This window comes from Strongylocentrotus purpuratus, unplaced genomic scaffold (assembly GCF_000002235.5).
Source record: "Strongylocentrotus purpuratus isolate Spur 01 unplaced genomic scaffold, Spur_5.0 spur5_scaffold_7, whole genome shotgun sequence".
NCBI lineage: Eukaryota > Metazoa > Echinodermata > Echinoidea > Camarodonta > Strongylocentrotidae > Strongylocentrotus > Strongylocentrotus purpuratus.
The window spans coordinates 3,593,726-3,607,954 of NW_022145613.1; the positions used below are offsets into that span (position 1 = coordinate 3,593,726).

Sequence of the window (14,229 nt, forward strand, 5' to 3'; positions counted from 1 at the left end):
TTGCAACTGATAGCACCTTCTTTTCTTTTCTTCTTCCTCTTTTCTCTCTTATTTTTTGAGAGAGGCGGTCGGGAGGCAACAGCCTGCCCTTTCGGCCCCTCCGATCTCCTTTTCCCCCCTTTTCTTTCCTTATTCCTCTCCTCTCTTACCCTATCTCTCCTCTTTCCCTTCTTTCCACCCTCTCTCTGGTTCCTCTTTTTTTTTCGGGGGGGGGGGGGGGGCAAGACTGGCCACTCGCCCCCCCCCCCCCCCCCCCCCCCGGTTCCGCGTATTCACTGATTATATCCCATAACAATCCTGCACAGATTTACCACTACACATTATCATTATCTTCAAAATGTTATTCAATTATCTAATTTTGTTGTTGGTTTTGTTCCCTTCGGAGAGAACGACACAAACAATGTGACGTCACAATTTATCGCACGTGGACGGGTACGGACGTCTGGCCTGGCTGGCTGTTTGTTTACAAGTAACTTTCTCACGCGCAAACAGCAGCACCCGGTCTTTCTGGATTTGCCAGCACCTGGAATTCCGGACCAAACTCCCCGAAAGGGGTTCCATTCTGGTCATGGCTTTGCTCGATTCCAAATTCCAGCCCTGGGCTAAAGTTAGGGAACACCTTGAGCATGTTTTAAGAACGACAGATCCCGAAGAGCACTGTGTTATGGTTCCCTATGGCCTCCAGGTGCGTATGGTCTTTTTTTTATATTCTAGATCTACTCGTAACACCGCAGGTCGCTTGCAAGGCTCGCCTCAGCTGCCCCGGTGGTGATCTGTGAAGTACCGCTGAGCTGAGATGATGGATGTGGGGGACCGCGAATCTGGCTAGCAAACTTCAAGTTTAAGCAAACTTACATATTTGTTTCATTCGAAATTTATCCATATCTTGATAATGATATTAATTGTTATAATATTTAGACAATAGAACTTAACAATATTACATTTAGACCTAGATCTAGATCTACAGCTACATTTCTGTTTTTAGACCCTAGAGGCTAGACTAGAGTTAGACCTAGACCTAGACCCTGATAATTGTCGATAAGGAGAAGGAGGGGGAGGAAAACAGAAGAAGAAGAAGAAGATGAAGAAGAAGAAGAAGTAGAACTAGAAGGAGGAGAAGAAGAAGAAGAAGAAGAAGAAGGAAGGAAGGAAGGAGAGAAAAAAATAAAGGGGAAGGAGAAAAAAAAAGAAGAGGAGCAGGATTCTATAGTATAGACTCTAGTTGAAAAATGTGATATTCCTTGAAATAATTTCCAGCTTTATTTATAAGTAAAACCAAATGAAGGAATATGTCTAATTTATTGCGTAACATACAACAAATCATTTGCAAACAATGAAGGATACGCCAATGGCAGCACACACTTGTAGTTGTATATTCAGAATATACATGTAGCTCCACATATTGACTAGATTTACAATTAACCTTATCAAGTTTGTTTTGCTGTTTTATAGCTGGCCCATACCTTTCATCACCCTCACGTGATCCGATGTATGACGTTCTACCATAGCACCAACAGCAACATATACGTAACTCAACTAGACATCGGTGTTATCAACAAAGTCTACTTTTGGTCTCTTAGCACTTTGCCTGATGAGGAGGTCAAATGTCAAAGGTCAGTTTTTATAATTTGATTGTACCTAGCATCTGAAAACTAGATTTTAAATTATGAAGTTTACAAGAGCAGGTATGGTCCCATGTACCAATTTTAAACAATTGAAAGTAATCTCTAATTGCACGGCCAAACACAAAGATTTCATTTAGAAAGTCTAGATGTAACTCAATGTTATTACTTTCTTCCAATATTACAGGATCGAGATAAACACACAGATGTCTACGATTATATTTGTACCACAGCACAGGGTAAGGAGGAGTTCTGAAACTTCATAACCTCAATCACTTGAACATTTAAAGGGGAAGTCCACTGATATTAAGTTGGTTTTGATAGAAGCAGAAAAATGAGAGAAAATCATGAGTGAAAGTTTGAGCAGATTCAGATTAAAAATAAGAAAGTTATGCATTTTTGAAGTTGTGATCAATCAAACACAAATTGGCAACACTGTGACGTATCTTGCGAGCTTCTTTCCAATTTGCTCTGTTCCTTAAATTTCATAAACTTTCATTTTCTTTGTTATTGATGACAGAATAGATTTTTTTTCCATACAGGGGTTGTATAGCTGCATATTTGGAATTATTATAAATAATTAGGATGCCTGTAGGATTACAAACTTTCTTGAGGGAAATCTTTTCAGCAAATGAAGGGAGCTCACAAGATAAAAATCAACTTAATCACGGTGAACGTCCCCTTTTAAACCGAAATTACATTATTAAAAGAGTCATACCAACTCTTATGGACTTTATTTTTATTACTTGTAATGATTTGAGATGGAACACTTGTAAATACCTTATGGTATTCTTCGTCGATATGATCTCTCCTGTAGCCTAGGTTTTAATTTTCTTCAAGTATCATCAACTTCTCTGAAGTCATTGAAATACATTAGATGTTATGGTAATTTATTAATTTCCATAACCTTTGCCAAGAATTCATTCTACCTGTAAATAGAAAACCAAAGAAAACAGGGAATGTATAAAAAGAGACCACACGCTATTGATGCAAGAAATTTTTAAAAAATGATGTTTTTTATTGTAATCTCTTCTCTTTCAGGTCTTTGTTGGTTATTCTCCCAATGTGACTCTTCATGTGTTAAGTGATCTTAACAATAAGTGCATGGAGCTCACACAGGTACACTGCTCAGAAACTATCGTGTGGTAAGTAGACGTTGTCTTTCGCATTATGATGTTGGAGATTTCAGGAGAGAAAGGTTGCTGCTTTTTGTGTTTTCAACGTCTTTATGCTAATGTGTGTTTTTTTCTTCTTCTAATTGTATAGTATGAGGCTAACTATCATTGTCTTCTTGCCCAAAATTAATCTATATTTTCCACTTTGCACCCTGGAGAACAAAGCCATTGTAATCTTGATTTCCCAATGCTGTTAGAGTAAATATTTTGAGGAATACTTCCCAGGAAGCAAGGACGGTGCCAACATTGTGTGCATGAATGAAACCAGGGGGGAATGGTTAACTCTTCACTTGTTTATGTTATACAGTACTTTATAAATCCCTATTTTATTCTGTTTGTATTTTTCAGCATGGTCTACAATGAAGACTTTGATGAGCTTGTCACTGGTGGCCATGGGTTCCTTCAAGCTTGGAGCATGACCAATGTGGAGGTTTGTTTACTAAGGTTATGATCTTCTATCAGGATAAAATGCATTTCAGTTTTGAGAGCTAATTTTAGTTCAGGGAACCTTAAACAAATTTTCAGCAATACCAGTTTTGAGGCCCGTCATCTCTTTTTCATGTTCATGCTCAAAATTGTGTACAATTATCGACCTACTCAGGCTCATACGGTAGAAAACATTGGTAGAAACTACTATGTGAATCGAATATTGATATATCCTATTATCTTTCAGGTATAGTTTGTAGGCTACTGTCTGCAATTCCATGTTCATCAACCAAATAAGGTCCCTTGTAAGATATTAATGAACAATATAACATTAATTTGAAATGCTCTAAACAAAGTGAAACTAATATACTCCTTTGTTTAATGGATGTTTAATGGTATACAGAAACGTGATCCTCTTGTTCGAGGTCGTCCAATCGAAATTGAGATTACAGATGAAGACTGGGTTCGAGATGTCCGTGTTGATCGCAAACGTCGTCAGCTGTGTGCTCTCTGTGATGAGGGTATTCACATCATCAATTACATCACAAACACGGAGGTTTACTGTATCAAGAACTGGCATGCTTCTGCTCTTTCTAGGTAAACACTCAGTTTTATGCATCATTATTTAATGATATGTGTACAACAAAAACAAAACATTCAGCCCTGTACATGTATGTATGGCCAGGGTTCCTTACAGTGGTATACTATATTCAACATATCATCTTCAAATATTACTTCTGAGAAGAAATGTCTTAATGCAATACAAGTGTACATACTGACATTGTACCCATACTAAACATACAGGTGAGAATAATAACTGTTTCTTATAAAGGTGACTAGTTTCAATAGCGTCTGTGTACGAGTGCCTTTAACTTGTACACACATGCTAATCCAATCACTTTTGCATTTGCATCCTACTGGATACCCATTCATCACCTGGGTGGAGAGGAGCAATGTACATAAAATGCCTTCCTCAAGGACATACAATGTAAGTGCAGTGCTGGGGATCGAACCCAGGATTTGTGCATTCCCAGTCGATTGATGAAACCACTCAACTGCAACACGTCTACTAGTATCCAACTAAATTATGTTTTCTCTGTATGTTCTTCACTCGTCTACCATTTATATGTCTTGTTTAGTTTGGGGGATGGTTGATATGTCTCCTACCATACAAAGATAACGGTGCTCACCTGTGCACAAATCATTGTATGTCACATGATTGAAATTCAACTAATGAGATTTTAAGTGCTTACCAATACATTCTTTGTATCACAAAATGTCCGTCATACATGTACAGATACATGTACAAATAAGTGATATGACAAATGTGACAATTAAGTGATCCGAAAGTTGGAAGACCTGTGTATGGATAAATGATGATTGGTGAATCTACATGTAGATGATTGTTACGATTGGGCAGTTTCACTTTCATTTAATTTCTGCTCATTGACAATTGCAGGTATAGGTTTACTTTCAATGAAATTTGTCACGCTTTCTCAAGTTTAAATTGTGAGGGAGCAATAATTATTAATACTGTACTTAATCTCTCTAAACTGCACACATACAACCAGCTATAAGCAAACAGTAACCCATGAGTTGTCTTGAATTAAATTGTTATAAAAATGTAATGTACATGAACATGTACCTCCTGCTTTAGGAAATGTTTAATTACTTTATAACAAGAAATACAACATTGTATGTGAAAGCAATCAGTTGTTGGGAATCCCATGCCCCCTATTTTAATGTGTGTTTTGTATTTCTGTTTTAGTTTTGTTTTCTACCACAAGCTTGAGTACTGCATCACAGCCTCTATGGACGGGGCTATCAAGGTTTGGAACGCTGTAGTCTTCAAGGAAGTTCATCAATTCATCGGGCACTATGACAGTGTTACCGGTCAGTAAACTCCCAATGATTGGAAAATATTGTATTTGAATATTTAATCACTTCTCAGTAACTTACTGAATTGTAATTCCCTAAGGCTTTATACAGGGACTACCATAGGCAATGTTTTTTTTGTTTAAGTTTTAAAGGCAAATTTTTAAAACTTCAAAGAAAATTGTCAATGCATGTTGACCAAAACACCCTTGATCTTCAACAGGGTGTGTAGGACAGAGTACCACATATTTGCTTCTTCCTAGTTAGTTTCCACCCTCCTCCTTGTATCATATCTCAGTCTTTAGTTCTGTCCCATCCTTCTGATGAGGTATCCATTGTCTCTTGGATTTAGTTGACCTCCAGTGACATGTAAAGACATTAGGAGGTGCATGGCATGAGGTAAAGAAAGTATGTTGATATCTTAAAGTGTGACTGCACTATTTGTAGCTACTTGCACCCTCTATATATGCCTAAACGGTACCTGTTGGTCCTCCATGATCCCCTTTTTTATCATGTTAAGTGAGAGCTGATTTGATGAGATAACCACCTGTCAGTGACCTTGCAGGGAGGTCTAATCCCTCCAGGCCAAACTAGTGCAGACAGGCTTTAAAGGAAAAAATACAAACTTATGCTTTGATGATGAAAATAGTGATAGATATACAGTAAAAATTTATGTATACGCTGTAAAACTGTACTGATACAATACACAGAGTGAATGAATAATGGGTATTTATTGTTACTCTGCCAGGTCTTGTTATCCATCCAGCTGACCCTCTCCTCATATCAAGCTCTACAGATGGAACAGTAAGGATCTGGAGACTTGATACCTTTGAATTGGTTAGTATTGATTGTATATGTTGGTCTGCGGAGCAAATCGCTTGAGTGAAAGCTAGAAGGGCCTAAATACTGTTATTAAAGGGCATTGCAGGGAAAATCTCAACACTTGTACTAGGGCCAAAATGTAAACAATCATTATTGAAAACTTTCCTAATAGTATGGTGGCAATTAAAGTATTAATAATTAGAAAAATCATAGTCATTTTTCATTTTCAAATTTGTATTTTGCAACTGGCAGAGTTTTATTCATCCAAATTGTTGTGTACAATGATCTGGAGTTATTCAGTGTGCACAATGTGCTCCATCTCTACTCCTTGGGGAGTATTCCTGCCATATGGTCACTGTGAGGGTATGTGGCAATTACTAACACAGAGGCTTTTGTCAACTTACCAGGTCCCCATTTATCTCCTTGGTATGGAGTGGCAAACATAAATTAAGGCCTTGTCAAAAGACATTCAACTAAACATAATTGATACTATTGTTTGATGTATGTTCATGTACAGACTCAGAGACTGAATGTAGGAGAGAAGGTGTTAGGAATGAAGCTAGCTAACTCCAATCAACTTTACTACTACACATTGCATGATATCAAAGTCTGGAACTTCAATTTGGTTAGTATCAGTAGGTTTTTAAAGCTTAAAAAAAAATTAAACAAAAATCTCTTCCATAATGATTTCCAAATCATCAAAGCTTTATTTTTAGTGTTTTCTTGGTTTGTAAGTGATTAAATAGATCTATCCCAATTTCACAGGATTGCAGTGAAGGGTAGGATAAGTAATAAATGTACAAGATAAATACTGAAGATGCAATGGCTAGGGTAGCAATGAACTTGTTGTGTAATAGCAACCCTTGTTTCTAAATCCATTGGGATGGATGAAATAAGCTTTCCTGGAAGTTTGGAAGCACATGAACTTTAAATAAAAAACAATCCAAAACAGTGTTAGGTGTAGAATAGGTTGAAAATATTATTTGAAATTTTAAAAGAACAATGATTTGAATCAAATTATGAAAACCTCTTCTCTCCCACATGAATTTAATCTGTGCATCTCATTTATGCTTCCATGAGAATATTTGGTAAGAAATCCATACATTATATGATTATGGTCTATGGTTATTCTTTGATATAGTTTCATCATCTGTTCACACCGGTGAGGTCTTGTGTTCACAAGCTGGCTAGGATCAGCAACCCTTCTTCATCTTCTAGGGTACTATGTGCAGCTGAGGTGAGTCAAAGGTCAACGGTCATGCTCAATCATTAAACCTTGACTTTAAAGGCCCACTGTACTACTTGTAGCTACTTGCTCCCTCTATATAGAAAACAATGCCTAATCGGTGACCATTGGTCCCCCATGATCCTCTTTTTCTTATGTTAATTGAGAGCTGAGTTGATGAGATAGCCACCTGTTAGTGACCTTCCTGGGTGGTCTAATCCCTCTTAGCCAAACTAGTACAGACGGCCTTTAAGTGAACATCCTTGTTTGAAATGGACCCATTTCTTCATTTACAACTAAGAAAGGGGATATTCTTATACTTCCAAGTATAAAGAGATGGAGGGCTGATTGGAAGGGAAAGTATGGAGGTGCTAATTCATATTTGAGTGATTTCAAACTCCATATTATTCTGATCCTGTATTATATCTTCCTTAGATTATCATTATTATATTTATGTGGGCCCTGTTGCGCAAAGCTTACTATTGATGGTAACTTTGCCATCAATGGTAACTACCATGGAATCCTTGATTTTGATTGGCTGTTGAGCCCTGTTACCATAGTAGTTGCCATTGATGGCAAATTTACCACCATTGGTAAGTTTTAAGTTTTATGCAACGAGGCCCTGATTTTTTGCTTGTTGTAAGAATAATATGATATCTTTGTTAACTTACCCTTTAACTGTACATGTTTTTGTGATGCATTAACAGGATGGAGGTGTTCGCTTAATATCCGCTGTATCAGGGACTGAGCTTACCATCATATACCCTATGCCGTCTTTTCAGGTGAGTTTGTAGGAAACTTGTATTATACTTTTCTTTGAACGTAAACGTATTTTATCGTGAGGGAGATCAGATGTGAATATATAACCTTGTGTTCCTATGTTTTCTGAAATTAATCCTGAAGGCATACCTTCAATATATCAATAGATGTGATATATAATGCAAGATACTAGATTGGTATCAGTGATGTAACCAGTCTTCACAGTAGTTGCATTGGATACAATCTTGACTACTGATTTAAAGATTTGTATTAACAAGTATAAGATGCTGCAGTTTTTTGTCTCTGTTATGAGAGATGCAGCCTTGATGAGATAAGGTCAAAATAGACTTACAAGCATGCTGGGCATATATTATAACTAATTTTGTGCGTCTGATGTTGCTAAACCATTTTACATTCAGTGCACGACACACAGTATGAAATCCTTTTCTTTCATGTTCTGCAGTCTATAACAGAATTCATGACTGAGGTAATTCTTCAATCTGTAAGCTTCTTGTTGATATCTATTTGATGTTGTTTTCTGCAGGTGCTAACAGATATTGTATATGACCCCAAGAATTCACTGATCTTCACTGTTCTTGAGATGGGAGATGTGTTGATCTTTGACAGTTCTACCAACCCATGTCAGGCTAAAGAACTCCTGGTACCAATGATGCCTGAGGAGTCTGTGGTATCCCTTGCTTTAGTCAAACTGGTAAGACAATCTCAGAGGGGCTTCAAAGTTTTTTTTTATTTAATTTTTAAAAAATTTTAGTGGTGGTTATTTTACCTGTCTGCTAAGAAAGCATAACATGCTCGTTATTATGCAACCAGAGGACCGGCAGATTTAGGTCCTCTCCAAGGGACCTGGTAATGAGGATTAATGCCTTACCAAAAGGCACTAGCGCATCAACTTTGCTTCGAACCCGGGTCGCTGGATTATGAGAACACTACTCTACCAACTGAGCTATCGCGCCTCCCCTGGTCATGGTCTACTCAATAACGACCTCATGGAATATGCTTGGGTCTGGAAGAAACTCTGGTGGAAGTAGTCTAATAAGATAAGTGTGAAATGGATGAGTCATGTGTTGAGAAGGGGAGATGATGAACCTGTAATGAGTGCGTGGAATATGGAAGTGCATGGCATAAGTGGGAAAGGAAGACCAAAGATTACATGAAAAGATATGGTGAAGAAAGAAATATGTAAGGTTGTTTTTAAATGAGGAGGATGCTCAAGACAAGAAATGGAGAGAGGGAGTTTTATCATGACATGAAAGTCAGAAAACCCTTGTAAGAGGGAAAATGCTGACTAAAATAAATGATGGTGATGATTTATTTATTTATTTATTTCAATTTTTTTGTCAGGGTAGCCCATCCACCAATAAGTAGTGGTCTTCCATGGGGTCCTGAATAATCATGAACATGTTTACATCAAAAAGCATAACGTTTATACAGAACAGTTAAAATAAAATTCCGTAGTACATTTAGAAAGATATAACACAGCAATAAAAGACATGGCACAAACAAATACTCGTTTGCAAAATAATGATATATCATATATCATATGATGATGATGATGACGATCTCTGTCACCGTACTAAATGTCTTTTGTCAAGACATTAATCTACAATTTGCCTGCCCTTCCAACTCTCAACAGACAATTTAACACTCTTGATTCAGGAGAATTAAAAGGGTACCTAGTAGTACCTAGAAATTCCCTCTTATGATGGCAGGGCTAAAACCAGGGGGATATTACTTGTATGCCTCTCATTTCGATGTGTATTATGGTGCAATGTATGTGTACCGGTAAGTGCATTTTGATGACTTACTTGCATAATAACAATTGTCATTTTTATCATCCCATTAAAAAGCAGAGTTTTTCTTCAAATAAGTTCCCAGTGGGATATCACATATTATAGAATATTTTGTAGGGAACTTTGGTGTTTTTTTTTTGTCCACCCCTACATGTGCCTTTTGAAAACTTGATACATCTTATTTGGTGTTTTTGTCTAGGATTGTGCCAATGGACGTGAGGAGACTCCATCCAGTGATTATCTGATCTTTGCTGGTCTAGCTAGCGGTCAGATCTCACTGATGCAATCCCAGGCTCACTGTATGAGGTACCCACTACAGGCACACGGTGGAGCTGTGCTGGCGCTGGAGTGTTCCCACGGAGACTATGGGCCTGAGGTGGACAACTATGTAGCCAGTGGAGACAGGCTGATTTCATGCGGCTCAGACAGGGTGAGATAAAAGACCTTTTCCAGCTTTTTATCTATCTATCTAAGTATCTTTTCCTGGTTTGGAGGTTGATTGCAATATCTCTCCATTTCACTCTATCTTCTGCCATTCTGGTGCACTCTTGCAGTTTTAGTCCACTCCAGTTCTTGACATTCTCTTCCCAGTTGATTCTGGGTCTCCTTCTCGGTCTAGTTCTAGTCTAGTTTCAGCTTTATTCACAGTCAAACATGTCTGTAATGGGTACGAAATAGAAACAGAAAAATTCTACTGTGGACAATTTGCCTTTCTTGAATGGGTCTATAACACCTTTTAGTTTCATTAGGGAAAGGTTGTTATGATGACAGCTACATGTATAAAGAAGTGTCTTCATAGAAAGGTGCCCACTCATACAGGTTTGACCAGGGGGGTGTTTCACAAAGATCCTAAGTAGAACTTAACACTAAGTTTGACTTAAAAATTATGGACAGCCATTGGAGCCTTAAAATGAAATATACTCAAAAGCAGAAATTCAAGTATTTTAAACATTTTATAAATTCCACAACAAGAATATGAAATCTCCTTAATGATAGAAAATATGAATGATTTGAATAAACATTTTATGCCTTTCAAAAATATTTTTACCAAATATTTTCAAAGATGCTAATGGCTTTCCATAATTTTTAAGTCCAACTTAGAGTTAAGTTTCACTTAAGATCTTTGTGAAACACCCCCCAGATTATCTTCAGAATCACAAAATATAGATGGCAATTAACATTGCAAAATGTGAGTATGCCTTTCGTCACCCCTCCCACCCACAAACACACACACAAATCCATGTAATGCACCAATATTCTAGTAGGGATTTATTGAAATGGCTAGCTTCCTAATAGTGCATATGAGAAGACTTCTACTCCTTATATCGACAACCTCTTTATCTATTGCCCCAGACGTATATGATGTTTCCTGTAATATTGGTGTACCTTCAATCTTTTCCATCAGCTGGTGAAGATCTGGGAGATTGGAATCGGTAACACTCTCCAAGCTATCAGACTCGTCTGCCTCAAAGTGGTAGGTTTCATCTTTATAGTTGTGTCTTTCTCCCCTTGTCATCATTGCAATCTATTTAATTTTCTCCTGTTGCTTCTTACTGCACTGCACATGCACCTGCGACACTTGCTCTGTGTTAAAACACCTGTTTCCTAGCCTCAACTCTTATTAAACTCAACACTCTTCTTAACCCAAACTCCATCTTAACACCCAATCACATGCAAAACCCTCATTCAATATGTTTTAAAGAGCAAGTCACTGGAGTGTATGTATGATCACCATCGCTTCTATTTTCCGATCATATTTCTTAATGTTGTTTCTTCCCAATATTTACATTTTCATTTCATGATTTTGCACTCTTTCATCATCTGTATTTTACCTAAAATGAGTCTAGCTCACAAATGTCATTCTGCTTTCAATATTTTCTATTATACAGTGTAATCATGCAAAACTTTGTCTAAACTCTCAATTTTTTTGTGCTTTATACTTCATTTCTGTTTGTTTCTATGTGTGCTTGTACTATAAAAGTTCTGTTTCTTTTAACCAGATCTCCTTTGCATATTATGCTTACCGATATGCCACTCTCTCTTCTGTCACTTCCACTGTCATCTAACTTAATTTGTCGGGTTATTGGTTCATTATCTTTCTTTCTCTTTCTCTCTGCACCTTTTCCCATCTCTCTCTCTCTCTCTCTCTCTCTCTCTCTCTCTCTCTCTTATGCTCTCCCTCTCTCTTTCTCTCTCTCTCTCTCTCTCTCTCTCTCTCTCTCTCTATCTCTCACTCCCTCTCTCTTTGTCACTCTCTCTCTATCTTTCTCTGTCTCTCTTTCTGTCTCTCTCTCCCTCTCTCTCTCTTTCTGTCACCATATCCTCTTCATCCATTATTCTCCAATATTTTCTAATCACGTTCCCATGCTTTTACATCACCTGCTTCCACCCTCCCCCTCCTCCCCTCTTGCTCTTTCTTTCTTTGTGATGCACCCTATCACTCTCCTTTCTTCTATCTAATAGATAGCATGCACCATGTCTCCTTGTCATATCTCAATGCTAGGGAATATATTGTGCACTGTGTTACCATCAAAGTGAGTAGTATGTAACATAACAAATCTTAATACAAATGAGCTATATCCATCACAGAGCTACCTTCTTAGCCATATTATTTGAATTTTAAGTTAATGATATGATCATGGAATTGATTCAAGTGTCATATATCAACAGTGTATGCAGCAACCCTTTAATAAGATCCCCCCCCCTTAATTAGAATAGTATATTGACGAAAACTATTTAAATTTGATTAAGTGATAGTTGACTTGTGACAAACTATTCAAATAGAGTTTTGAACTAGTTTCCAACAGCAAATTCAACAACTCGACCGTATACACATTCATGTAAAACATTTAAAATTCTTTTAACCCTATTGATTCCATTACTATTTTAAGTTCTAGGAAAAAGGAACAAGTTTAACATCAGTGATGATAATGTCTCAAGGCTCTTGTGTTTTGGTTCAATCTAGTGTGGTGGAGATGTTTGAACTGTGTGATGATTACGAGAGCTCCATACAACCTGGCCTCCCAACATCGCAGCTGGCCGAGTACATCGATGCCAACAAGGTTCCTGGAATCAGACACCTTAAACATCTTAAAGATCATGATCATATCAAACAGGTAAGGGATAGGATTAGGGGTAGGTTGATAACTCGTGAGGAAGAGGAGGAGGATGGTGGGATGATGGAGATGATGATTGTGAAAATGATGATGATGATGATGATGATGATTGTGATAATGGCAGTGATGATGATGATGATGATGATGATGATGATGATGATGATTGTGATAATGATGGTGATAATGATGATTATGATGATGATGATGATGATGATGATGATTGTAATAATAATAATGGTTTTCATAATAATGACGATTGAGGTAAATATGATTAAAAGATGATGATTGTGATAATAACGGTGATGATAATGATGATGATGATAATGGTGAGGGTAATTGTGATAATAATTGCGATGACGATGATGATTGTGATAATGATGTTGTTGATGATGGTGTTGATGATAAGGATGATGATGATGGTGGTGGTGGTGGTGGTGGTGGCAGTGATGGTGAACATTGCAATGTTAACAATGGTATTGGTGGTGATGATAAGGATGATGACTTGTCAGGAGGAGGAGGAAGATACTTAAATATTAGCAGTAGTTACATTAATGTATCTATTTTTTACTTTTTTATTATTTATGTTTATTGCCATTATCCATTTTATTCTTTTACTTAATGTACTAGCAGGACCCGCGGAAATCCGCGGGATTCTAGAGGGGGGCGGGGGGTGTAAATAGATATATAGAGACTGTCTAAATTAAAACCACCAAGAACTTTATTTGCCATTCAGGCCATTAAAAAAATATACATGTTTAGCGTCCCCGCCCGCTTCCTTTTTGGGGGCCACCTCCTATATTTTTTTATATGTGTGCTAGTCTGTTATATTTGCATGATATACAATACGTCAGTCACACCACCAAACCTGACTTTAATTTTTGGTTTGTCTGTTGTCGGTCTGATGTCGGTCTTGTCAGTCGGTGTGACTTGGGTGTAAGTGACACTTATTCTGTCCAATCTTTCTTTTCAGATAACGGCTTTGTGCAGTTGTTCCTCCTTAGGTTTGTTTGCAACAACCAGTGATGATGGGACTCTCAAGGTATTAAAACTCAAGATACTTTGTAGACCTGTCAGTATCAAGAGAGAGCGAAAGAGAGAGAGAGAGAGAAGAGGAAGACGAGAAAAGAGTGGACAAAGAGAGTAAAAAGAAGATGCAATGAAAAAGAAATTGAAGAAAACAAGGAAAGGTAGACATAAGGTAGTCAAAGAAAAAAATTATATTGTGATCTAGTAGGAATAGGAGGAGTTCTAGCTGTAAATGAAAATGAAATTTAAACAGTCAATGAGATTCATCTATTGTGGCCTATCGGCCTGTAAATAAGTTGCATTTAATCTGTAAAATCCATGTTTTATGGGCATTGTTCTTTGCACAAGTTGAATAATTAACAAATAAAACGT

General features: G+C 37.3%; 1 protein-coding gene across 1 annotated transcript in view; it reads left to right on the top strand.

The window, feature by feature from the left end:
* Positions 1-487: 487 nt before the first annotated feature.
* LOC762986 overlaps positions 488-14,229 on the top strand; it is a 33,650-nt gene continuing 19,908 nt past the window's right edge. The window contains exons 1-17 of the mRNA XM_030974190.1: positions 488-685; positions 1,453-1,613; positions 1,810-1,861; positions 2,664-2,767; positions 3,146-3,227; positions 3,627-3,820; positions 4,992-5,116; positions 5,847-5,935; positions 6,438-6,545; positions 7,062-7,157; positions 7,853-7,927; positions 8,449-8,616; positions 9,915-10,145; positions 11,121-11,189; positions 12,179-12,249; positions 12,681-12,831; positions 13,802-13,870. Coding sequence (XP_030830050.1) covers positions 569-685; positions 1,453-1,613; positions 1,810-1,861; positions 2,664-2,767; positions 3,146-3,227; positions 3,627-3,820; positions 4,992-5,116; positions 5,847-5,935; positions 6,438-6,545; positions 7,062-7,157; positions 7,853-7,927; positions 8,449-8,616; positions 9,915-10,145; positions 11,121-11,189; positions 12,179-12,249; positions 12,681-12,831; positions 13,802-13,870 — 1,962 coding nt within the window. The 5' untranslated portion in view covers positions 488-568. The remainder of the gene's footprint in view (positions 686-1,452; positions 1,614-1,809; positions 1,862-2,663; positions 2,768-3,145; positions 3,228-3,626; positions 3,821-4,991; positions 5,117-5,846; positions 5,936-6,437; positions 6,546-7,061; positions 7,158-7,852; positions 7,928-8,448; positions 8,617-9,914; positions 10,146-11,120; positions 11,190-12,178; positions 12,250-12,680; positions 12,832-13,801; positions 13,871-14,229) is intronic.